Source organism: Lutra lutra, chromosome 7 (genome assembly GCF_902655055.1).
Source record: "Lutra lutra chromosome 7, mLutLut1.2, whole genome shotgun sequence".
Classification (NCBI taxonomy): Eukaryota; Metazoa; Chordata; class Mammalia; order Carnivora; family Mustelidae; genus Lutra; species Lutra lutra.
The window spans coordinates 6,132,451-6,156,945 of NC_062284.1; the positions used below are offsets into that span (position 1 = coordinate 6,132,451).

The 24,495-nt window shown below is 39.1% G+C and overlaps 1 protein-coding gene across 5 annotated transcripts in view; it reads right to left on the reverse strand.

The window, feature by feature from the left end:
- The window catches only part of FANCI (FA complementation group I), a 91,106-nt gene that overhangs the window by 19,675 nt on the left and 46,936 nt on the right, over positions 1-24,495 (reverse strand). For all 5 annotated transcript variants that reach the window (XM_047735813.1, XM_047735815.1, XM_047735814.1 and 2 more), the window contains 9 exons: positions 13,626-13,756; positions 13,075-13,145; positions 11,524-11,638; positions 10,155-10,277; positions 8,369-8,437; positions 2,402-2,503; positions 1,252-1,422; positions 929-1,050; positions 267-428 (listed from right to left, as the gene is read on the reverse strand). In XM_047735813.1, coding sequence (XP_047591769.1) covers positions 267-428; positions 929-1,050; positions 1,252-1,422; positions 2,402-2,503; positions 8,369-8,437; positions 10,155-10,277; positions 11,524-11,638; positions 13,075-13,145; positions 13,626-13,756 — 1,066 coding nt within the window. The remainder of the gene's footprint in view (positions 1-266; positions 429-928; positions 1,051-1,251; positions 1,423-2,401; positions 2,504-8,368; positions 8,438-10,154; positions 10,278-11,523; positions 11,639-13,074; positions 13,146-13,625; positions 13,757-24,495) is intronic.

Genomic DNA, 24,495 nt, shown 5'->3' on the forward strand with positions numbered 1-24,495 from the left:
TTGATTTTCCTAGAATACCTTATTGCGATCCATTCCTATCTTTTCGTCAGTAGGCCACTGTTTCTAGATTTCCTCTATTAATAATTCAAGATAGTTCTTTAAACGACCTACCCAGAATTCACCAGCTTTCATATCAATAAACTTACAAACCTCCTGACTTATTTATTACATATACACTCAGAACTGTGAATCCAAACTAGATAATACTAGTAAACCTGTTACTATCTTTACTGCACAGATGTCTTTAAGCACTGTTACAAACTTACCTGAAGAGAGCAGAGAGCAGATCAGACACAAATTTCATGGACCAAAAACTTTCCATTTTGTTGGCCGTTTTAGTTTTGCCTTTACCAGCTTTCTCGTTAAGGATGTCAGAGAGTTTCTTGTAACACATAAATAAGTTCAGAACCTCCTCAAACTTGTTCTTACTATATAAAAGGAAAGAGACCATTAAGGTCAAGCATCACAATACTGTGGTTTACTTTCACACCCAATAATAAGGACATCACAATGTTTCTTCAGATGTTCTCTTTTAAACACATTATAAATGAATTAATTGGCATTAAGTTCCAGATCTCTCTAATCCATCTGTGTTATTTTTTTCCTCTCTTATTTCTACCAGTCAAGGCTGAGCATGAAAGTCCAATACTACCAACCAAACCAAATTTCTCTATTGGAAGTCAGAACTTCTTGAGTTCAGGGTCTGGGAACTTGGAATAAATGAAAGCCTGCCACCCCTGTGGTGTATGTTTGGTGTCCTCTGGTAGAAAGAGCAGTCTGGTCTTAGGCTAGATGTCCACCTAACAAACAGTGTCACAGCCTGTGGTCTGTCCAGTGCCCACTGTACTGTGAGAGTTAAGAAACAAAAAAAACCACAACATAAAACGGGAGTATTCAAATTACAAAAAGAGTCGTAGCAATACCTTACCTAAAATTACTTATGGAGAAATTATATTCTATTAGAACCTCACAAATTCCCATCACAAGAGAAGCACAGATATTGTTTTTGATGCCAACACCAGTGTTCTGAGAAAAATCTGCTGATTTATCCTAAAAGACACAAGGTAAAGATTAATGAGCTACGGGGGCGCCTGGCTGGATTAGTGAGTAGAGCGAGTGACTCTTGATCTCAGGGTTGTAAGTTCAAGCCCCATGATGGGTATAGAGTTTACTCAAAAATAAAATCTTTAAAAAAATTAGTAAGCTATTAAAAACCTACATCACTCAATACACCTGAGATTAAGCAATTACCAGTTCAAAGTCCTCTAGTTCACTCTTAATCATTCTACTAGTAATAGACTCCAGCATATCCTCTAACTCTTGGTAGAACTCTTCTTCCTCCTCCTCTTCTTCCTGCTGTAGGGGCATCACTCTACTCTTATACCAGACCAAACAGTGCTGGACACAACACAGCAGATGATCCTGTAGAAGAAAATAGTAAACATTTTTGAGTGTTTAAGGGACAACTTAGGAGGCTGTGGGTAATCAACAGATAAAATTCTTACCTATAAGGCTCAAAGAAGTCCCTCATTAGCATCACAAACTAAGTCAACCCCAATTAGCAAAACTGGAAAAAATTGAACCAACAAAGGCATCCTTTCCTGACCTTGCCCCAAAACTGGCTTTGTGAGTACTGGACACCTCAGACAGCAACATGAGAATGTGCTACTTCTGATCTGGTGGAAATACCACGGAGGCTGTCAAGTGAAATTCTCTGACCCTTGAGTCCCAGAGGCTGTTTTAAAGACAGGGGCTTATGTTGAGAGCATCTTTGGGAGACCAACAGAGCATCTCCATCTCGTGGCACACACAAGAAGGCCCATTTATGAAGGCAGGATCTGACAACTTAGAGACCACTTCCCTCCCCTGTCACGAGCTCTAAGTTACTTGGGATGGTGAAGTTTCAGTTTTCATCTTCTCATTTCCCTGTCTCTCTGAGGCTAGAGCACAAGAACAGAAAAACAACCTATCCCAGTTCCCCTGAAGGTTCGAGAATGCCAATTCTAGCTCAGCATAAATCATACACTCCCTGACTCTGACTAATGAAACAGGTTCCCTGGGTTCATCTGCTACTGGGTGACCTTCATTCCCCATTCCAAAGTATATTTTAAGTATATTATATAGTCAAAGAGTCATAAATGGGAGACAAAATGCTCCTCGGGGGAAGTGATGGATGTCTTGATTTAGTAAAATGCTGACACGGAGCTATCTTACCGAAAGATCCAACGGGATGATGGATCAGGAAAGCTAAGGAGGGAAGATTTCAGAGTAAAATTTCACTGGGAGAACTGGAAGAGTGCTTTGAGGAAAGAGGTCTCTTCCGAAGACTGCCTCTATCAACAAGGTTGATGTTTTCACTTAACAGTAAAAATAATGGTTATAGACGGACCAAAAGACTCACCAGTGGTTCTTGGAGAGAGATCTGATCTCCTTGGGTCAAAATACAAGCTTCTAATTTCAGAGGCGGCAGCACATCAGGTTCTGGCTCATAGAACTGTTTTAACTATATATGGTAATGAAGAAAAGACACCATGGCTCATGATGGTTTTTCACTTCTTTCACTGGTCGAACTAATGGTACCTTTAAAGTCTGATACCTTCTAAGATGTATTTCCAAGTGTCCAAAGAACAATGTAGCAAAATTTGTGTTGCTTGGCCTCAAGCATGTCCTTTACCCTTGCTTCAGGCATCATGTTGAGATATTCTTTCCTACTCCATTTCCACTAACTCTCCAAAACACATCATACACTCTCACACCAGTTCGTAAACCTGCATAAGCAATCAGCATTTTCAGTATAGCTTGATAGTTAAGTAGAGGCTCCAGAGTTAGAATGGCTAAGTCCAAGTCCCAGGACAACCACTTGTTAATAATTTTGGTAAGAATATCCATGCCTTGGTTCCTCATCTGTGAGGCGAGATTATTATTACTATAAACCGATAAGGCTGTATAAGGATTAAACATGCTTACACATGGAAAGTGCTGGAAAACAAAAACAAACCAAACTCGCTACTTAGCATATAATAGAGCTCAAGAAACATTAGCCATTATTTTTCTTCTTTTTACTTTTGAAGTCTACACAGTCTTATTGGCCCATATACTAACCTGAGTCGGGAAGCACTGTTCTATGGTTTCATCACAATTTTTTTTTGCTTGTTAAGTGTGTGAATGTTGATGAGCTGATTATTACAGTTTGAAACGTACACTATAGTTAACAGGATATAAATTTTATATAGGATCAGGCTTGAGGCCCAAAGGAAAGCTTTTGATAAATAGTATAGTACCTTTCAAATATTTCTACACATCTGAGATCTTAACTTCAAAGGCAGCTTCTTCAGCAAAACTATAACAAAGCAAAGGCATACAAAAGTGGGGGAAAAGGGAGAGAAAAAGAACTTTCATTTTTAGCAAGATGGTAGACAAGGCGTCTGGAGAAACCCTCCTGGCAGAGAACAATTTAAAAAATTGTATTAAAAATTTTAAATAGGTAGCTAAAATGATGAGAAAGTGAGAGAAGTCCTCAGACATCTGTTTATATTAGAAAATGTCATAAAGCATGATTCTAGCAACTACGTGAACTGAACTCTGAAACTGGTGTTAAGGCAGCACCTGCCAATCCTGCAGGCCTACAGCTATAGTTGTAGGGCTCATGGACCTGAAGATGAAGCCTAGGCCCTCATGGGGGAAAGGCTGAATCAGAGAACCTCACACAAAGCTGGAATTCTCAAAAGGAGATATCCTTTATGGATAAGCCTTAAAAAAATAAATTTACCATATGGAAAAGTCTGGTAAGGATATGTACCTAAATGAGCCTTGACTTTAAGTAGAAAAGGAAAAAAGCCCCCCCCGCCCCCGGGAATTTCTAACCATAAGCTAGTCTCCAAATGTAGTTTGGGCTAGAATTCACATCACTTCTGTGGTCTGAAGAAAAAAAAGCCAAAAATTCGAAGTCTAGATTAAAGAAACATAGCACATACCTCCCACAAAAGGGAAGAGAAGGAAGAAGAGAAATAACTAGATAATTTCAAATTTTATACAAACTAGAAAAAGAGGGAACAGTCCTCAGTCATTTTAACTGATGGTAATAATCATTTAGGTCATATTAAACCAAGAAGTTCAGTATGAGAAATAAAAATTACAGGCCATTCTCTTATAAATATGTATGTAAAAATTCTAAGTGAAATACCAGTAAGCTGAATCCAATAACGTACAAAAAATATATAATAATCAGTTTGGGTTTATCTCAGGGAGTGCAATATTGGTTTACAAGATCAACTAATACAATTCACCACAGTAACACATTAAAAAAAAATCATATGGTCATCTCAATAGATACAAAAATGCATTTGCTAAAATTTAAGACACATTCAAGAGTAAAACAACAGATCTGAAATGGCAGAAGAAAAAAGTAAATTTGAAAATAGATTATGAGAAAATATCAAATCTGAAGGGTCAAAAATATTGAACAAAAATGAATCAAATCTCAAAGCTCTGTGGAACAAAATCAGGCATTCCAATATATATACAACTGAAGTCCCAGAATGAAAGGAGAGGGGCGGAAAAAATATTTGATGAGATAATGAGTGAACATTTCTTCAATTTGGTGAAAAGAATCAACTTATAGATCCCATGAAGCTTAATGAACTCAAATAGAAACATAGAAAGAATCACCTGTAAACATACAAACTCTTAACACCCTAAGACAAGGAGAAAAATCTTGAAAGGAGCAAGAGAAAAATGACATAGAAAATACAGAAACCAAAGACACGGTAATTGGTTCACTCAGGAATTGGCTCCTTGAGAAACAATGGAAACCAGAAGGCACAGGAATGATACACACAAAGTACCGAGAGAAAACACTGTCAACTAATTCTATTTCCAGTGAAACTATGCTTCAAAAATGAAGGCAAAATGATGTATTTCTATATAGATGAAAACTGAGAGAAGTTACCGCCAGCAGACCTGCATAGCAGAAATACTAAAAAAAAGTTTCTCAGGCTGAAGGGAAGGTACTGAAGATGGTAAAGCTGAGTCCACAGAATGAAGAAAGCAGCAATGGTAGGAAGCTGGTACGTATGACAGAATGCATCTGCACTACTTTTTCTCTTCATTTCTATAGAAGACATAATATAACTATTTGTAATAACATACAACACCGTCTTGCTGGGATTTCAATATAGATACAGTTACATATACATAACATAGATATAACATAGACATAGTTAACATCTGTAACGTGTATGACCATATCATAAAGGCCGGAGGATGGATCAAAGTCCCTATATTTTACTAGAAATGTATCATTATTAACCTAAATATACAGTAATAAATTAAAGATGCACACTGTAACCTCCAGAGCAAAATTAAAAATACAATAAGAGGGGTGTCTGGGTGGCTTAGGGGTTTGAGTGTTTGACTCCTGGTTTTGGCTCAGGTCACGATCTCATGGGTTGTGGAGTAAAACCTCATGTTGGGCTCTGTGCTCAACAGAAAGTATGCTTGAAGATTCTCTATGTACCCCCCACTTGCTTTCTCTCATGCGTGCTCTCTTGCTAAATAAACAAATCTTTAAAAAGAATTTAAAAATATTTAAACTATAGTTTAAAAGTCCATAAAAAATTAAATAGCAAAATATCAGACCTAAATCCAACCATAACAATAAATACATTAAATGTGAATTGACTAGACGCTGCCATCCAGAGGGGTATCATACTGGATTAAAAATGCAAGATCTTTGCTGTCACTTCTTTTGGGTATATACCCAAAGGGAAAATGCCAGATCAAATGGTAATTCTGTTTAATTCTTTTCAAGAATTGCCATACTTTTTTCCACAGGAGCTGTACCATTCTCCCTTACCACCATTAATGCACAAGGGTTCCGATTTCTGTATACACACACCACCACCTGTTATTTTTCACTTTGATAGTAGCCATCCTAATGGTGTGAAGTGCTGTCTCACTGTGGTTGTGATTCGCATTTTCCTAGTCATTAGTGACGTTGAGCATCTTTTCCTGTGTTTATTGGCTATTTGGGTATATATATATTTAGGATGAATGTGTATTCAAGGCCTTTGCGCATTTTTAAATTGGGTTGTTTTTGTTGTTGTTGAGTTGTAGGAGTTCTTTTTATACCCTAGATATTAATCTCTTATCAGATAGGATTTGTAAATATTTTCTCCTGTGGACTGCCTTTTCACTCTGTAGACAGTGCTGACTACACAAAAGTTTTTAATTCTGGTGAAGACTATTTTTTTCTTTTGTTACCTGTTCTTCTGATCAATGTCCAAGAAATCATTAACAAATCCAATGTCATGAAGCCTTTCCCTTATATTTTAGGAAGTTTAAAATTTTAGCTATTAATGTTTTGCTCTTTGATCATACTGGGTTAATTTTTGTACAGTGTAAAGAACGAACCCAAATTCATTTTCAGAAAAGTGAACATCCAATTTTCAAAACATCATTTGTTGAAAAGATTCTCCTTGTTTTTAATCTGGTATTTTTTCACATGAGATTTTTCATGCCTGGGCTCTTGAGCCAAGAAGATCTGAGTTCAAATCCCAGCTCTGCCACTTACTATCTATGGGCTCTTGGACAAATTACTTAACCTTTCAGAATCTAAAACGGAGGTAACAATTTTTATTTCACAGGGCTTTGGAGGATCAAACGACATCACCCATCTATAATGCCTCCTACACAGCTGGTCCTCTCTATGATGCAGTAGGTATTGTTGTTATGACCAGTACATAAAGCATCCTGAACTCTGTTAGGGAAGTTACCAAGAAGATGTGATCACCAGTTTACCTATGAGCTGGACATGGGGGATCAGCGGTCCTCCCCTCCCCTCCCCTGTCCTCGGAATGTGGGTTCTGCTTGCCTTTCCTGCTCCCAGCAGCCACTCCAAGGACATGGCCTTGAGATGGTGATGTGGTGCTGAGAACATCTACAGTCCATGTGACTAAGCCCAGTTAAGGCCTCTATTTAGCATTTTACGATGTGGCAGGTGACTGTGCGCATGGACGCACTGGTCTTGCTGTTGTCCAAGAAAAGCCTCACGCATTAAGTTCTTTCTGTTTCTTAAAACTGCTACCTACCAACCTGGAGCGGCCTGCCTCTCTTGCTGGTCTCTCCCCACCCTCTGAACATAAAGGCAAGTTTCAGATTATACCCGGGGAGCTCTGTGAGGGTTACGAGCCAACAAACTCTCAATATATAAAAAGACTCAAATACCATACAATAAAATATCATTTAGCCATAAAAGGGAATGAAGTACTGATAGATGCTATAATATGGATAAACCGTGAAAACATTAAGTGTAAGACACGAGTCACGAAAGACCACATATTGTACGATTCCATGTATATGAAATGTCCACATATGTAAATCTGTAAAGACAGAAAGCAGATTAGTGGTTGCTTAGGGCTAGGTGAGTGGGAGAAAGATGAGAAAATTAGGGTGTGGCAGTTAAAGGCTATGAGGATTCTGCGGTGATGAAATGTTCCAGAATCTATTGTGGTGATGGTTGGACAATTCTATAAATACAGTAAAAACCAATGAGTTGTACACTTTAAATGGGTGAACTGTAAGGAATAGAAATTATTTCTCAATAAATCAACTGCAAAAAAGATTTAAATATCACTTAACAAGTAAATGTTCAGGATAAAAGGTCTTATTTATGCCAAATATTCTCCAGCTGAATTCTTTTATTTATTTATTTATTTATTTATTTGACAGAGAGAGAGAGATCACAAGTAGACAGAGAGGCAAGCAGAGAGAGAGAGGAGGAAGCAGGCTCCCTGCTGAGCAGAGAGCCCGATGCGGGACTCGATCCCAGGACCCTGAGATCATGACCTGAGCCGAAGGCAGCGGCTTAACCCACTGAGCCACCCAGGCGCCCCTCCAGCTGAATTCTTCTCATTGTGATCATCCTATGAAATATTTCTTAATCTAAAAATCTTTTTTAAACTGAAAAATACAGAAAATAACCTAGAGACACCCATGATCTGTAGACCAGATTTAACACGTCCATATTTTACTAGATTTGCTTCAGATCTCTCTTTTCTTTTTAGAAGTAAAATGAACAGACACAGCTGCTGGTAGCCCTTATACAAATGGTTCTTTAAAGCGTCCTTCTGACTCAGGGTACACACCATTAAGTGGGAGGGTAACTGTTAAGATGATGGCAACAGGGCGGAGAGATAAGTGGTAATTAAAATAAAACATCATGACAGCATTACATACCCAGGCATGTTCACAATGGACTAACCAGGGAACTATTTGGGAATTATATTTTGAAAAGTCTGGAAAATGTCCATCATCTCTCCATGCCTTATTATCTATTCTGTACATCCAGAAAACAAAAAATATGTATTACCTGTGAAAGTAGAGTCTGCATGATTGAATTAGCCAGCTGAGAGTTCCTTCGAAGGACATCATAGAACCCCTGAGAGGAGACAAACAGTTAGCTCTTTAACAGATACACTAGTGATATCAACAATCACAAATTTAAAACAATACTCTTTCTCTACCCTATTCTCAATTCTTTGAAAAAGACTGAGACCATATTTGAAGGAGAAATGATTCAGGAAGTTTAGATTATTTGCCTAAAAAGAGATCTCTGATCTTTGAGAACTGGATTAATATACTGACCATAACTGTTACAATTTTTAAACAATAGGTCACTTCTGGCTTTGGAGTACTCTGCTCCTTTATGGTGAAGAATGTCCCAAGCTTCATTCTTTTCTCCATCCTTCATTAAGTCTTCCTTTCTAGGACATTACGTCTACTTAAGTTTCCAGTGCTTTGAAAGTATCTCCTGGCCCTAAGCAGCCTAATGTAAATGACTGTGATATTTCTTCCCATCCAGAATTTCCCAGTCATAGTTTAAAACTACTTAAATTAAGGGGCACCTGGGTGACTCACTCAGTTAAGCACTCGACTCCAGACTTCGGCTCAGGTCATGATCTCAGGGTTGTGAGATCGCGTGCCATGTCAGGCTCTGCGCTGGGTATAGAGTCTGCTTAAGAACCTCTCTCCCTCTCTCTCACCCTCTCTCTCCCCCTCCCTCTGTACCCCCCACAAAAAAACTATTTAAATTAAAACCCTGGGGGAAACTTTCTTTTTGGAACCAGGAAAACAGATTGTACAGTTCATCTTTGAGAAAAAGCAAATGAGAGTTGGTCCCCTAAAAATTTTCTTAAAGAAAAGACACAAAAGAAAATTATCCCGAAGTTTTTTACAAATGTATAATGATAAAAGACACTTGTGGTCTTGGCACAAAAATCTGTAGATGTAATCAAGGAATAGTATATAGGTAGAAACACTTAGTACACAGAAAAAAGGCAATAATGTCTGGACAAGTGATTAACCTGGAGAAAAGTTAACTCCTTATATATTATACCAAGACCGATTTCAGATGGACTAACAGATAAACAAAATAGAAAAAACTAGAAGAAAATATTAGTGAATATTCATTGGAAAGCTATGGACTCTTCACACATAAAAATAACATATCTTAGAGGAAAAGATCAATAGATTTAAACAGCCAAAAATTAGTATTTTTATACTAAAAGTATCACCATCATCGTCATCACCACCACCACCAAGAAAATGACAATCTGGCCTACACTTGCAACAAAGTTGACCACAAGTGTTAATATCAATATATAAAGAGTTTTTACAAACTGATGATGTATCATCTTTAATGAATAAATGAATACCAATATCCTAACAGATCAGTCTACGATCCTTATCAAGTTAATTTTTAAAATTTGGAGCTAGATAAGGGCAGGGATTCTTTGTTGCACATGGATGACTGCAGAAGAGTCAACATAGTAGGTCTGAGACTGTTATCCTTAGTAAAGCCTGCTTGCAAGACTGGCCCTTGGTGGTCGGCTGGGAATCTAGGAATAAAGAGTCTCCTACACGGACACAAAGCCTTTCCTAAATGACAGGTTTATTGTGCGTAAACTGTACAATGTGGTTTCTGCTCAGTATCTTGATTTTCTTCTGGGAGTTTGGAATTTTGGCTAACCATTACAAACTACCAATCCTAATTGCATCAAACAAGAGTGAACTACACTTTTATATCAGAAAAAAAATTTACGAAAATAAAAAAGATTATTAGTTCAGGTTTGCTATTTCTTTCCATTCTGATTTACCTCGTAAAGCATAAGTCGAACATCAGCCTGCTGACCTAAGCATCTCCTCAAACTATCCATGATCTCAAGGCAAAAAGTTTCATTGGCAACAGAATTGTAACGGCTGTGGATATCCACATGGACCTGAAAGGAGGAGAGGACAGTTCACCAAATTAATTTTCTTAAAGCAGGTAAAATGACCCTATATTCTTGGTCAGAAACTTAGACTTAGCTTTCCTCGCATGCCAAAACCCCGGACTGAGGCCAGCGTTACAATTATCATGAGGCTATGGTAAGTGCCACTCTTACTCTGGTTTAGAATAAGAATTTTCAAACATTTTAACATTAACTCTTGTCCATCCCTTAAGGTCTTCCTTGACAAAGTCAGCTGCTTATTAGGACGGCACAAAGATGATTTCACGCCACTAGAATCCAGGAGTCATAATATACCTAGTTGCACTTAAAAGGCCTAAAACACTACCTTTAAATGTCTTTAATAGTTGGCAGAATCTAGATCTTTTTGCTTCCACAAAATCCCAAGAGGTTTAGAGGTGGGTAATTTTTAGTTTAGAAATGGACAACGGGTGCCTGGGTGGCTCAGTGGGTTAAGCCTCTGCCTTTGGCTCAGGTCATGATCTCAGGGTCCTGGGATCAAGGCCCGCATCTAGCTCTCTGCTCAGCGGGAAGCCTGCTTCCCCGATCTCTCTGCCTACTTGTGATCTATCAAATAAATAAATAAAATCTTAAAAAAAAAAGAAAAAGGAAATGGACAAGACAAAGAATAACAGCTCTTGTTTGATTTATGTAATAAATCCAGCGGCTATAGCCGGAGACTCCTAATCCTTACTCCAGGCCTGTCTGAGGTAGTGCATACTGAGCAGTCGAATCCCCACTCTCCCCGTCACTGCTTCTATCTCCCTGTGCAAGTTATTTAACCTTCCTGGGCCTTAGTCTTCTCATCCTTAATATGGGGATGCTGATAGCAATACACTGATACCCTGTGCTCCTAGTATCTAATCTGTGCCAATGTTATAAACAAAAGTCTTGTATAGCTACACTAGAATAAAGGATTCCTGATAAAACTGTCACATTAACTTGTTATTCACAAGTCATATAGTACAAATTTTAAGGTATAAAAACAATTTTATTGCTCCGAAGTCTGGATTACCAAAAAATTGTGAAAAGTTTTATTTTCTCAGATTACCAGGCTTACTAAAAGTTCAGGTGCAAAGTACATAAACTACTAAAAAGGGGGATAATAACAGCATTTAGATGCAGACACTCAGGTTCCGGATCATTTGTACAACCCGAACAGCGGGGGGAAAGCACAGCCTGCACACCCCAGGCCCTGCCCCGACGCACGTTGCGGTGCCATGTGCACAGGGCTTACCTGGCTGGCGCCGACGGACTGACTGCACTGGGAGGAAGACAGGCTGCCGAGGACCTTAAAATTCTTCAGGAGCAGCAAAAAGCCCGCAACCGCAGATTTTCGGGCATCAAGCTGGCTAGCTCAGGAACAGACAGAGAGGTAGTTAACAAACAACACTAAATCCACAGGAATAGGCTTCAGGCTCAGACAAATCCAGTTAGTTCTGTACAGAGAAGGAATAAGTTATGAAGCACAGAGCAAACGAAAGTGAATTTATCTACTCAACATAAGCACCAGCTGCTCCTGGCAGTTAGTGGTAGAGGAATTCGGCTGATTTGCACTATCTCATGATCTACTCAACCTCATGACACTATCTATACTTTCTTCTATGTGGGGAGCGAGAACAGGAGTACTGAGAAGCTATCCAATGGGCCAATGACTCAAATATAAGTATGAAATACCAAAGGGAATTGTTGATTTTCTGTGCCTGAAGGACTCCTTCCTTTCTTCACAGAGGAGTATAGTGCTTGGTGCCTTGTAAACCCTCCGTCCAGAAAAACAAGACACTCGTCTCACTGACTTGTCTGACTCTCGTCTGACTAATTCATGGAGGTGCTATGACAAAGCAATCTTGGCCTGGTAGACATGGCTCTGGGTAAAGAATAACAAAAAACTGTCAGTTCTAGAAAAGGGATAATTACTAGTTGTTCCCTGGGTATCCACGAATGCACTATAAAATGGCCAAAGTGATACTGAACATCTCATATTTAAAGTACCAAATATTTCTACCCATTACTGGTTTCATAACACTTTTTAGGCGGCAATATCATCATCTCTAACTTATACACTAAGAAATTAAGGAAGAGACCAGGAGGCATTGGCTAAACCAAAAAACCTCATACTGCTTAACAGTTTATGAGGTCTACAGTCATTAGACCACAATTCTGATCAATGTTCATTAGAGTGAGTTTTCTGATTATTTTAAGGTGTTTCTCTCTCTCTCTCTCTTTTTAAATCATTTTATTTATCTGACAGAGGGAACACAAGCAGGGGTAGTGGGAGAGGCAGAAGCAGGCTCTCCACTGAGCAGGGAGCCTGATGTGGGGCTCGATCCCAGGACCCTGAGATCATGACCTGAGCCAAAGGCAGACGCTTAACAACTGAGCCACCCAGGCGCCCCTGGTGTTTTCCTCTTCAGAACTATTGCCAGTTGGCAATGAACCTTGTCTTGAAGATTATTCTAGTGGTGTTAGCAGAGTACCTGAGATCAAACCTTGAATTCTAGCCCCATCAACCTCTGTTTGACTTTTGGAAAGTTACTTATCTTCTCTAAGCTATAGTTTCCTGATCTGTATAGTGGAAACTAATAATTCTGACTTTGTATGGTTACTCTGAAAACTGAATGAGAGAAGGAAGCCTGTACTCAGCACAGGCCTTGCTTGATGAAAGCTGTTCTGCTGGGTCAGACATCTGCATGACCACCGTCAACGGGCCATATGAGGAGCTAGCAGAGAGGATGGTGTGCAACGTCAGAAGGCACTACTTGCTAGGGTCTCATGGGAGGCTCCATACCTGGCAAACATGGCTTTCCGAAGCACAAGTATCAAGGAGTCTCTCACTGACATACTGACTTTGAGAAGGGGCTGGAAGACAAAGAACAAGTGGGTAAAAAAAACAAAACAAAACCCAAGTTTATTAGCCTTAGCTCATTTCTACCCAATACTGTTACACTGTGGCTTATATAAGGAAATTTAGTTCTACTTTTAAATACGTGTTTCAATATTTATTACACTTAGTAGTAAGGACAATAGAATACACTGAAATACTAAATTTAAACTAATTGTGAATGTCTTCAAACCTATTGTCCTCATTTTCTGAGGGCTTTTCAATCACTTCACTAACTTGAAACTGAGTAAAGGAGAGAGAACTGTGACAGGAAAAAGGGGTAAACTTGGAAATAGAGTCGAGCTCAGTGCTCCTGCCTTTTTAATACAAAACTTTATGCTTTAGAATCAGGGATACAGAATTTCTCAGACATTAATATTTATGAAGAATCATATCAGACTTCTATTAGGTAGTTCAACCTCAGTCTTGTCGAGTTCCTTAGGAATCAGAAGACTTACCTGCACTGCCTTCAGCAGCCCTTGTACAGTCTGAAGGGGCAGAAAGGAAAAATAGTCAAAAGTTTCTGTGATTTTAGAAGAACAACTCTGAAGAACTAAGGGAGCATACATGATGATATTGGAAAGCAGATCTGAAAAAGAGAATCTACAGTGAGTTGTCTCAAATAATAAAGATATTACAAGTAAAAGGAAAATAAATATGGGAAAAGAAATGGTAAAAAGTTTTTTGTTTCTAAATAAAATCTTGGAAAAAAAAAAGTTTTTTGTTTCTTTTCCCAAGTCAAGTATACTGCAAAATAAATTTCTACTAATCCTGTATCTTTTTCTCTGGTCAGTGTAACCAGAATACTTCAAACTTTCTTCTGTGATAATATTAAGACTACAAAAATTAATCTAAAAAAGGGAAGAAATCCAATATGCTGACAAGACAAGTAGCATACGACTTCCTATTTCCAAGCTAAAGTAAATCAATAAATATTTATGAACTTTTACTATGTGTAAACATAGTATAGTCTTAACCATAAAACATGGTGTCTCTTCCTTCAAGAATTTTAATTTAGTTAGGAGTCAAGAAAAATACATTTTGAAAGAAGTGAAGAGGTAGATAACAAACAGATCAACACTGAACATCTACTAATCCCAAACACAGTTTATTTCCTAGCAAATGTCAGAGCCTAAAGAGGAGCTCAAAGGAAGAGGAGACTATGACGAGTTGGTGTGCTTTAGGAAAATGAAGAGAAGAATTTAAGATGGATTCTGAAAGAAGGCGGACATTGAGATCCACCAAGAACCAGAAAGGCCTGCTAGATGTAAAGGGAAAAGCAGGAGGTAAACACGTAAAAGTACAGGACAAATTCAGAAAATGATGGGAACTCTGTGGAGCCAGGGTGAAGGATACAGAAAAATAAGTAAGTGAAGTGAATGTTGAAAAGGCAGGATGGATCAAACTCTCAGGGCCAGGATAAAGAGCTGATCGTTTATTAAAGGCAGCGCTGGTGACTTCTGAGAGGTATTTTAGGAATACTTATCTGGTGGCGTATGCAGGCTGAGTTGCTGCAGAGAGAAGAGAAAGCAGGTTCATCAGTTGGAAGCTGGGATGACGGTCTAAGTGCAAGGCTATGATTGCAAACTAGGTAACAGGAAGGGTGGGGAGAAAGGGTACAAAAATGAAGAAAACATGAAGAGTAAGAGGGGAAAAAAGAGAAGTTAGGTATCAAATATGTTGGAGAAGATAAAAAGGAATTCCAGCTTCTGGAACTTGGAGAGCAAGGCTTCAAGTAATAGAAATACAGATAATCAAAAGGGGAATTTGTTTGAAGAAAACTACTGCATTTGAAATAAAAGGAAAAAGGAAAAACTAAATAGAAATATCCAACAGGAATGGAGGCACTGAACTCAGGAAAGAAGACAGTCTTGACATAAAGATTTGGAAGCCATGTCTACCAAAGCCCACAAAAATAACTGAAGCCACGAAAGTAGGCATAACGTCTATAAGGAAGAGAGTGTATAAAAAGAGGAACAGACTTCTGCTTCCCACCATCATGGAATACTGGTGACCAGATTTTCCTCCCACTTCTTTTATTTTTAAATTTTTATTTGTCAGAGAGACAGAGAGGGCAAGTGAGCACAAGCAGTGGGGAGCAGCAGGCAGAGGGAGAAGCAGGCTTCTTGCTGAGCAGGGAGCCTGATGTGGGACTTGATCCCAGGACCCTGGGATCATGACCTGAGCTGAAGGCAGAGGCTTAACTGACTGAGCCACCCAGGAGCCCTATCCTCCCACTTTAAACAATAATACAAAAGGTCAAATGATACTGAATAATATTTTTCAGATACCAGACAGCAAGTAGTACAGGACCATGATCCCTGAGAGAAGGGAAATGCACAGGGTGAGCCTTATGACTGCACCATCTTACTGCCCGGCGAGTTTCGAGGCAGCAGCACAGGGAGGGGAAACTCTTGAGTCCTGTGGTTTTCCCAATTTAAAGAGTTGAAGGGGGGCATTCGGGAAAGCTAAGGTGGTAAGAATTCACAGGGCAGAGTACTAGAAAGGAAAGAGATACATGGGAAGAAGGTTCTGGAGAAGTGCAAGAAGCTCCCTTTATACGTCAGCTGTGCTCTGGTAGGTGTGTGACTGTGAGAAAGCTCAAAAGCCAAGGAAAGACTCACCAGCAAGGAGCAGGAAGGTTTCTCAGAGGTCACAAAGGACAGGAAATTGCAGACACTTCCTAATAGATAAGATTCTATACTCAGAAAGATATAAATGTCTAAATATGAAAAATTTACTGGATGAGGTCAAGAGCAGAGGAAAAGATCACTGCAGAACAGAAGATCCAGGAACTAGAAGCTCTACCAATACAAATTACCTAAAATGAAACAGAGTAAAAAGGACTAAAAATGAAAATCTGTGAGCTATGTAACAATGTAAGGCACCCTACTACATACGCAATGTTGTGGGGTTGGGGGTAGGGGTGGGAGATGAGTGTGCTGGTGGGAGACGACAGAAAAAAGTTTTGGGTTTTTTTTTTGTTTGCTTGTTTTAAAGATTTTTATTTATTTATTCGACAGAGAGAGACACAGTGAGAGAGGGAAAACAGCAGGGGGAGTGGGCGAGGGAGAAGCAGGCCTCCCGTGGAGCAGGGAGCCTAATGCGGGGCTCGATCCCAGAACCCTGGAATCATGACCAGAGCCAAAGGCAGACACTTAACCACTGAGCCACCCAGGTGCCCCAGAAAAGTTTTTGAAGAAATAATCTCAAAATGTTTCAAACCCATGAAAACCATAATCCTACAGATCCAAGAAGCTTCACAAACTCCAACCACCAGAAACATGGAGAAAGCTATACTAAAGCCATCATAATTAAATTGCTTAAAACCACTGATAAAGAGAAAATCTGAAAAAAAACTTATATAGAGAGGGAAAAGGATATGAATGTAAACTGACTCATTAGAAATGATGAAAATCAAAAGAATAGTAAAGTAACATCTTGAGAGCACTAAAGGAAAAAAACCCTGTCAATTCTATACCCAGCAAAAATATCTTTCAAAAAACTAACATTAAATGAAGACTTTTTGTGACATACAGAAGAACCCAACAATGGCAGATCAAAAGTTAAAGGCAGTTAAGAGAGAAAATGATATTGGATAGAAATCTAGAGCTAGGGGCACCTGCCTGGGTGACTATCAGGTAAGCATTGGTCTTCAGCTCGGATAATGATCTCAGAGTCCCAGGATCAAGGCCCACATCGGGCTCCCTGCTCAGCGGGGAGTCTGCTTCTCCTTCTGCCCCTCACCCTGCTCGTGCTAATAAATAAATAAAATCTTTAAAAAAAGAAAGATAGAGGGGCGCCTGAGTGGCTCAGTGGGTTAAGCTGCTGCCTTCGGCTCAGGTCATGATCTCGGGGTCCTGGGATCGAGTCCCGCATTGGGCTCTCTGCTCAGCAGGGAGCCTGCTTCTCTCTCTCTCTCTCTGCCTGCCTCTCCATCTACTTGTGATCTCTCTCTGTCAAATAAATAAAATCTTAAAAAAAAAATAAAAAAAAAAAGAAAGATAGAAAGAAATCTGGATCTACACAACGGGGAAAGCACCAGAAATGGTAAATGCATGGGTAAAAATAAAAGACCTTTTAAAAAATTCTTGAAAGACAACTGACTGTTTAAAGCAAACATAACAATGCAGATATAATTCAATAAACAGAGAAATTAAATATATGAGAATCAAATCACAGGAGAAGAAATGGATGTATACTGTTGAGGTATACCACTACTTAAAGGTAAACTGTAGTAAGTTAAAGATGTACCATAAACCCTAAAGCAACCTGAAAGAAAACAAAACACAGGTAGAAGTAATCAAAAGAAAAAAATGGAATTAAAAAAAATTCAACCCAAAAGAACACAGAAAAGGAGAAAAAAGGGAACCAAGTACAGATGGACAAAATAGAAAACAAAGAGCCAGATAATAATCACATTTTAAAAATCACATTAAATGCAAATGGCATGTCCCAATTTAAAGTTCAAGATGATCAAAAGAGATTAAAAAAGACACAATTGTAGATTTACTATAAGAAACCCAGGTTAACTATAAAGATATAAATAAGTTAAAACTAAAAAGATGAAAAAAATATTCCATGCTAACACTGACCAAAAGAAAACTGGAGAGAGGTGACTGGGTGGTACAGTGGGTTAAGCACCCAATTCTTGATTTCAGCTCAGGACATCATCTCAGGGTCGGGAGATGAAGCCCGGCATGCGCTCTGTACTCAGCTCAGAGTCTGCTTAAGATTCTCTCTCCCTATCCCTCTACCCTTCCCACTCAATGCTCTCTCTCTCTCAAATAAATCTTAAAAAAGAAAGGAAGAAAGAGAACTGGAGAAGTTATAGTAATATTCAAAGTAGACTTCAGAACAAATAATATTCCTAGAAACAAAAAGATCATTTCATAATGATTAATAGGTCAATTAACCAAGGGGACATAACAATCCTAAATGAGTATATGTCCCTATTAACAAAGTTTTAAGATACATAAAGCTAGAACTGATAAAACTAAAAGAAGCAGACACACCTATAATTACAAAGTCAGAGATCTCAACACTCCTCTCTTAATAATTAACAGAAGAAGTAGATGGAAAATCTGTAAGGATACAGAAGACTTGAATCATCTGATTTGAGTTATGGAAAACTGTACCTATTCTTTTCAAAAGCACAAAGAACATTTTTCAAAACAGACCATATTCTGAGAATGAAACAAGTCTCAATAAACTTTTAATTTATTTTTTAAAAGATTTTATTTATTTATTTGACAGAGAGAGACACAGTGAGAGAGGTAACACAAGCAGGAGTGGGAGAGGGAGAAACAGGCTCCCCGAGCAGCAGGGAGCCCAATGCAGGGCTCGATCCCAGAACCCTGAAATCATGACCTGAGCCAAAGGCAGAGGCTTAACCCACTGAGCCACCCAGGTGCTCCACTAATGCAATCTTTGATGGAAATTTATAGTTTAATGTTTGTACTAGGGAAAAAAAGTCTCAAATTAATGACCTAAGCTTATCTAACCAAAAAAGCATAGATTAAACCCAAAGGAAGCAGTAGAAAAGAAACAAAAGAGAGCAGAAATAAACTAAACTAAAAACAGAAACAGAGAAATTCAGTGAAACCAAAAGCTGTTTAAGATTTATAAAATTGATAAATCTTTTGCATCAGTGATAAGAAGAAGATGCGCATCATGGCTCCCAGGAATAAGAAAGGGCACAACGATAAAGAAGATGCGCATCATGGCTCCCAGGAATAAGAAAGGGCACAACGATAAAGAACCTAGAGTCATTAAAAGGAATATTCTCAACAACTTTACAGCAATAAATCTGATAAATCAGATGAAATGGTTAAATTCCCTGAAAGACATAAACGACCAATGTTCACCCAGAAGACTTAGATAACCTAACAGGCCTGTTTTTATTAAACAAATCTTAGTTAAAAGCCTTCACACAAATGAAAGGAAACTTGGAACATCAGGAAGGAAGAAAAAGCAATGTAAACATCCAGGTAAACAGACCACAAGTTGGCACCCTTTTTCTGTAAAGGGCCAGACAGTAACTATTTTAGGTTATGGGCCAAATGGTATAAAACGACAGCTACACAACTCTGTTGATATAATGTAAAAGCAAGATAGAAGACACGTCAATGCTGAAGCCCGGCTATATTCCAATAAAACTATACTTTATAAACTCTGAAGTCTATATTTTTCGCATGACATGAAATATTCTTCTTTTAATTTTTTTCAACCACTTACAAGAGCAAAATAAACCCAAAGCAAGCGAAAGGTAAGAAATTAGCAGAGGGGTATCTGGGTGGCTCAGTCTGTTAAGCATCCAGCTCTTGGTTTTGGCTCAGGTCATGATCTCAGGGTTGTGGCATCAAGCCCTGTGTTGGGCTCTGAGCTCAGCACAGAGTCTGCTTGAGATTTCTCCCTCCCTCTGCTCCTTCCCCTGCTTGTGTTTGCCTCTCCACCCCCGCCAAATAAACGAAATTTTTAAAAAAGAAATAAACAGAAATCAATGAAATTGCAAACAGAAAACAATGGAGAGCATTCAAACCAGAAGCTCATTCTTTTGAAAGATCGTAAAACTGCCAAGTCTCTAACCCAGACTGATGCAGAAAAAAATTATGAATATTAGGAAAGTTTTGATTTGCAAGTGACATGATTTCTATGTAGAAAATCCTAAGGAACTGCCAAAAAGCAATTATAACTAATAAAGCGGGTCTAGCAATGTTACAGGATATAAGATCAGTAGAAAAAAAGCAACCATTTCTACAAGCTACTGATTAACAATTAGAAATTGAAATTTTAAAAAACATCGTGTACAATAGCATCAAAAAAATCAAATACTTAAGGATAAAGCTGACAAAAGATATGCAAGATCCATACTGAGGTCTACAAACATTGCTAAAAGAAATTAAAGATCTACATAAATGTAGAGATCCACTGTGTTCATGGATGGGTTAGAAGACTCAATATTGTTAAGATGCCAATTGTCTCCCAAACTGATCCATAGATTCAAGGCAAAATCCATCAAAACCTGAACAGGTCTTTTATGAAAACTGACAAGCTAATTCTATGACTTATTTGGAAATGCAGAGCACCTAGATTAGCCAAAAGTATTTTGAAAAACAAAATTGAAAGATTTACACTATTTAAGACTTATTACAAAGGTATATTAAGACAAAAACAGATCACTAGAACAGAAGATTCCTAAAATGGAACCACATATATGTGGCTGGTTGATTTCAGCAAAGATGCTATGGTTATTCCAAGAGTCATTGGTAATGCCAAGATAATCTTTTCAAAAAATTGTTTGGAAACATAGTGATCCAAAGGGGCACGTGCACCCGAATGTTTACAGCAGCAATGTCCACAACAGCCAAACTATGGAAAGAACCTAGATGTCCATCAACAGATGAATAGATAAAGAAGATGTGGTATATATACACAATGGAATACTATGCAGCCATCAAAAGAAATGAAATTTTGCCATTTGTAATGACGTCAATAGACTAGAGGGTATTATGCTGAGGGAAGTAAGTCAATCAGAGAAAGACAATTATTATATGATCTCTCTGATGTGAGGAATTAGAGAGGTAGAGTGGGGAGTGTGGAGGGTAGGGAAGGAAAAAATGAAACAAGATGGGATCGAGAGGGAGACAAGCCCTAAGAGACTCTTAATCTCACAAAACAGACTGAGGGTTGCTGGGGGGAGAGGGTAGGGAGAGGGTAGTTGGGTTATGGACATTGGGGAGGGCATGTGCTATGGTGAGTGCTGTGAAGTGTGTAAGCCTGACGACTCACAGACCTGTACCCCTGGGGCAAATAATACATTATATGTTAATAAAAATGATTAATAAAAAGAATTGTATTGGAGCAACTGAATAAGCCAAAGGGCAGGGAGACTCTTACTTCACACCATATATAAAATTTAACAAAAATGGATCATAGATTTAAGTATAAGATCTATAACTATAAAGCTTCCAGTAGAAAATATAAGAAAAAGGGGGGAGGAGTCAAGATGGCGGAGAAGTAGCAGGCTGAGACTACTTCGGGTAGCGGGAGATCAGCTAAATAGCTTATCTAAAGATTGCAAACACCTACAAATCCAACGGGAGATTGAAGAGAAGAAGAACAGCAATTCCAGAAACAGAAAATCAACCACTTTCTGCAAGGTAGGACTGGCGGAGAAGTGAATCCAAAGCGACGGGAAGATAGACCGCGGGGGGAGGGGCCGGCTCCCGGCGAGCGGCGGAGCAACGGAGCAAAATCAGGACTTTTAAAAGTCTGTTCCGCGGAGGGACATCGCTCCAGAGGCTTAACTGGGGTGAAGCCCAGGCGGGGTCAGCGCGGCCTCAGCTCCCGCAGGGTCGCAGAAGGATCGGGGGTGTCTCAGTGTCGCAGAGCTTACCGGTATTAGAACGGGGAAGCCGGCTGCAGAGACAGAGCCGAGGAGTGACTCTCAGCTCAGGGTTGCCTTGAACCGGTCGCAGGCTCGGTCAGCTCGGAGCGCGGCCGGAGGCCAGGGTGACGAGAGTCATTTGGCGCTGTTCTCTGGGGGCGCGCTGGGGAGTGGGGCCCCGGGCTCTTGGCTCCTCTGGGCCGGAGACCGGGAGGCCGCCATCTTCATTCCCGTCCTCCGGACTCTACGGAAAGCGCTCAGGGAACAAAAGCTCCCGAAAGCGAACCCGAGCGGATGACTCAGCGCGGCCCCGGGTAAGGGCGGTGCAACTCCGCCTGGGGCAAAGACGCTTGAGAATCACTACAACGGGCCCCTCCCCCAGAAGATCTACGGGAAACCCAGCCAGGACCAAGTTCACCTACCAAGGAGAGCGGCGGAATTCCAGAGGAGAAGAAAGCAAAGCACGGAACTCATGGCTTTCTCCCCATGATTTTTTAGCCTTGCAGTTAATTTAATTTTTTTTTCTTTTTCAATTTTTTTTCTTTTTCTCTTCTTCTGCTAAATTTTTTTTAACTTTTACCGTTTTCTTTTTTTAACGTTTTTTAAATAGTTTATCTAATATATATATATTTTTTTCCTCTTTTTATATATTTTTTTTTATCGGCTTTCTTTTTTTTTTAATAGTTTTTTTTTTCTTTCTTTCTGAACCCCTTTTTATCCCCTTTCTCCCCCCTCACAATTCAGGATCTCTTCTGATTTGGCTAAAGCATATTTTCCTGGGGTTGTTGCCACCCTTTTAGTATTTTACTTGCTCCTTCATAAACTCTTATCTGGACAAAATGACAAGGCGGAAAACTTCACAACAAAAAAAAGAACAAGAGGCAATACCAAAGGCTAGGGACCTAATCAATACAGACATTGGTAATATGTCAGATATAGAGTTCAGAATGATGATTCTCAAGGTTCTAGCCGGGCTTGAAAAAGGCATGGAAGATATTAAAGCAACCCTCTCGGGAGATATAAAAGCCCTTTCTGGAGAAATAAAAGAACTAAAATCTAACCAAGTTGAAATCAAAAAAGCTATTAATGAGGTGCAATCAAAAATGGAGGCTCTCACTGCTAGGATAAATGAGGCAGAAGAAAGAATTAGCGATATAGAAGACCAAATGACAGAGAATAAAGAAGCTGAGCAAAAGAGGGACAAACAGCTACTGGACCACGAGGGGAGAATTCGAGAGATAAGTGACACCATAAGACGAAACAACATTAGAATAATTGGGATTCCAGAAGAAGAGGAAACAGAGAGGGGAGCAGAAGGTATATTGGAGAGAATTATTGGAGAGAATTTCCCCAATATGGCAAAGGGAACAAGCATCAAAATCCAGGAGGTTCAGAGAACCCCCCTCAAAATCAATAAGAATAGGTCTACACCCCGTCACCTAATAGTAAAATTGACAAGTCTTAGTGACAAAGAAAAGATCCTGAAAGCAGCCCGGGAAAAGAAGTCTGTAACGTACAATGGTAAAAATATTAGATTGGCAGCAGACTTATCCACAGAGACCTGGCAGGCCAGAAAGAGCTGGCATGATATATTCAGAGTACTAAATGAGAAAAACATGCAGCCAAGAATACTATATCCAGCTAGGCTATCATTGAAAATAGACGGAGAGATTAAAAGCTTCCAGGACAAACAAAAACTGAAAGAATTTGCAAATACCAAACCAGCTCTACAGGAAATATTGAAAGGGGTCCTCTAAGCAAAGAGAGACCCTCAAAGTAGTAGATCAGAAAGAAACAGAGACAATATACAATAACAGTCACCTTACAGGCAATACAATGGCACTAAATTCATATCTCTCAATACTTACCCTGAATGTTAATGGGCTAAATGCCCCAATCAAAAGACACAGGGTATCAGAATGGATAAAAAAACAAAAACCATCTATATGTTGCCTACAAGAAACTCATCTTACACCCGAAGACACCTCCAGGTTTAAAGTGAGGGGGTGGAAAAGAATTTACCATGCTAATGGACATCAGAAGAAAGCAGGAGTGGCAATCCTTATATCAGATCAATTAGATTTTAAGCCAAAGATTATAATAAGAGATGAGGAAGGACACTATATCATACTCAAAGGAACTGTCCAACAAGAAGATCTAACAATTTTAAATATCTATGCCCCTAACGTGGGAGCAGCCAACTATATAAACCAATTAATAACAAAATCAAAGAAACACATCGACAAGAATACAATCATAGTAGGGGATTTTAACACTCCCCTAACTGAAATGGACAGATCATCCAAGCAAAAGATCAACAAGGAAATCAAGGCCTTAAATGACACACTGGACCAGATGGACATCACAGATATATTCAGAACATTTCATCCCAAAGCAACAGAATACACATTCTTCTCTAGTGCACATGGAACGTTCTCCAGAATAGATCACATTCTTGGTCCTAAATCAAGTCTCAACCGGTATCAAAAGATTGGGATCATTCCCTGCATATTTTCAGACCACAATGCTCTAAAGCTAGAACTCAATAACAAGAGGAAATTTGGAAAGAACCCAAATACATGGAGACTAAACAGCATCCTTCTAAAGAATGAATGGGTCAACCAGGAAATCAAAGAAGAATTGAAAAAAATTATGGAAACAAATGATAATGAAAACACAACAGTTCAGAATCTGTGGGACACAACAAAGGCAGTCCTGAGAGGAAAATATATAGCGGTACAAGCCTTTCTCAAGAAACAAGAAAGGTCTCAGGTACACAACCTAACCCTACACCTAAAGGAGCTGGAGAAAGAACAAGAAAGAAACCCTAAACCCAGCAGGAGAAGAGAAATCATAAAGATCAGAGCAGAAATCAATGAAATAGAAACCAAAAAAACAATAGAACAAATCAACGAAACTAGGAGCTGGTTCTTTGAAAG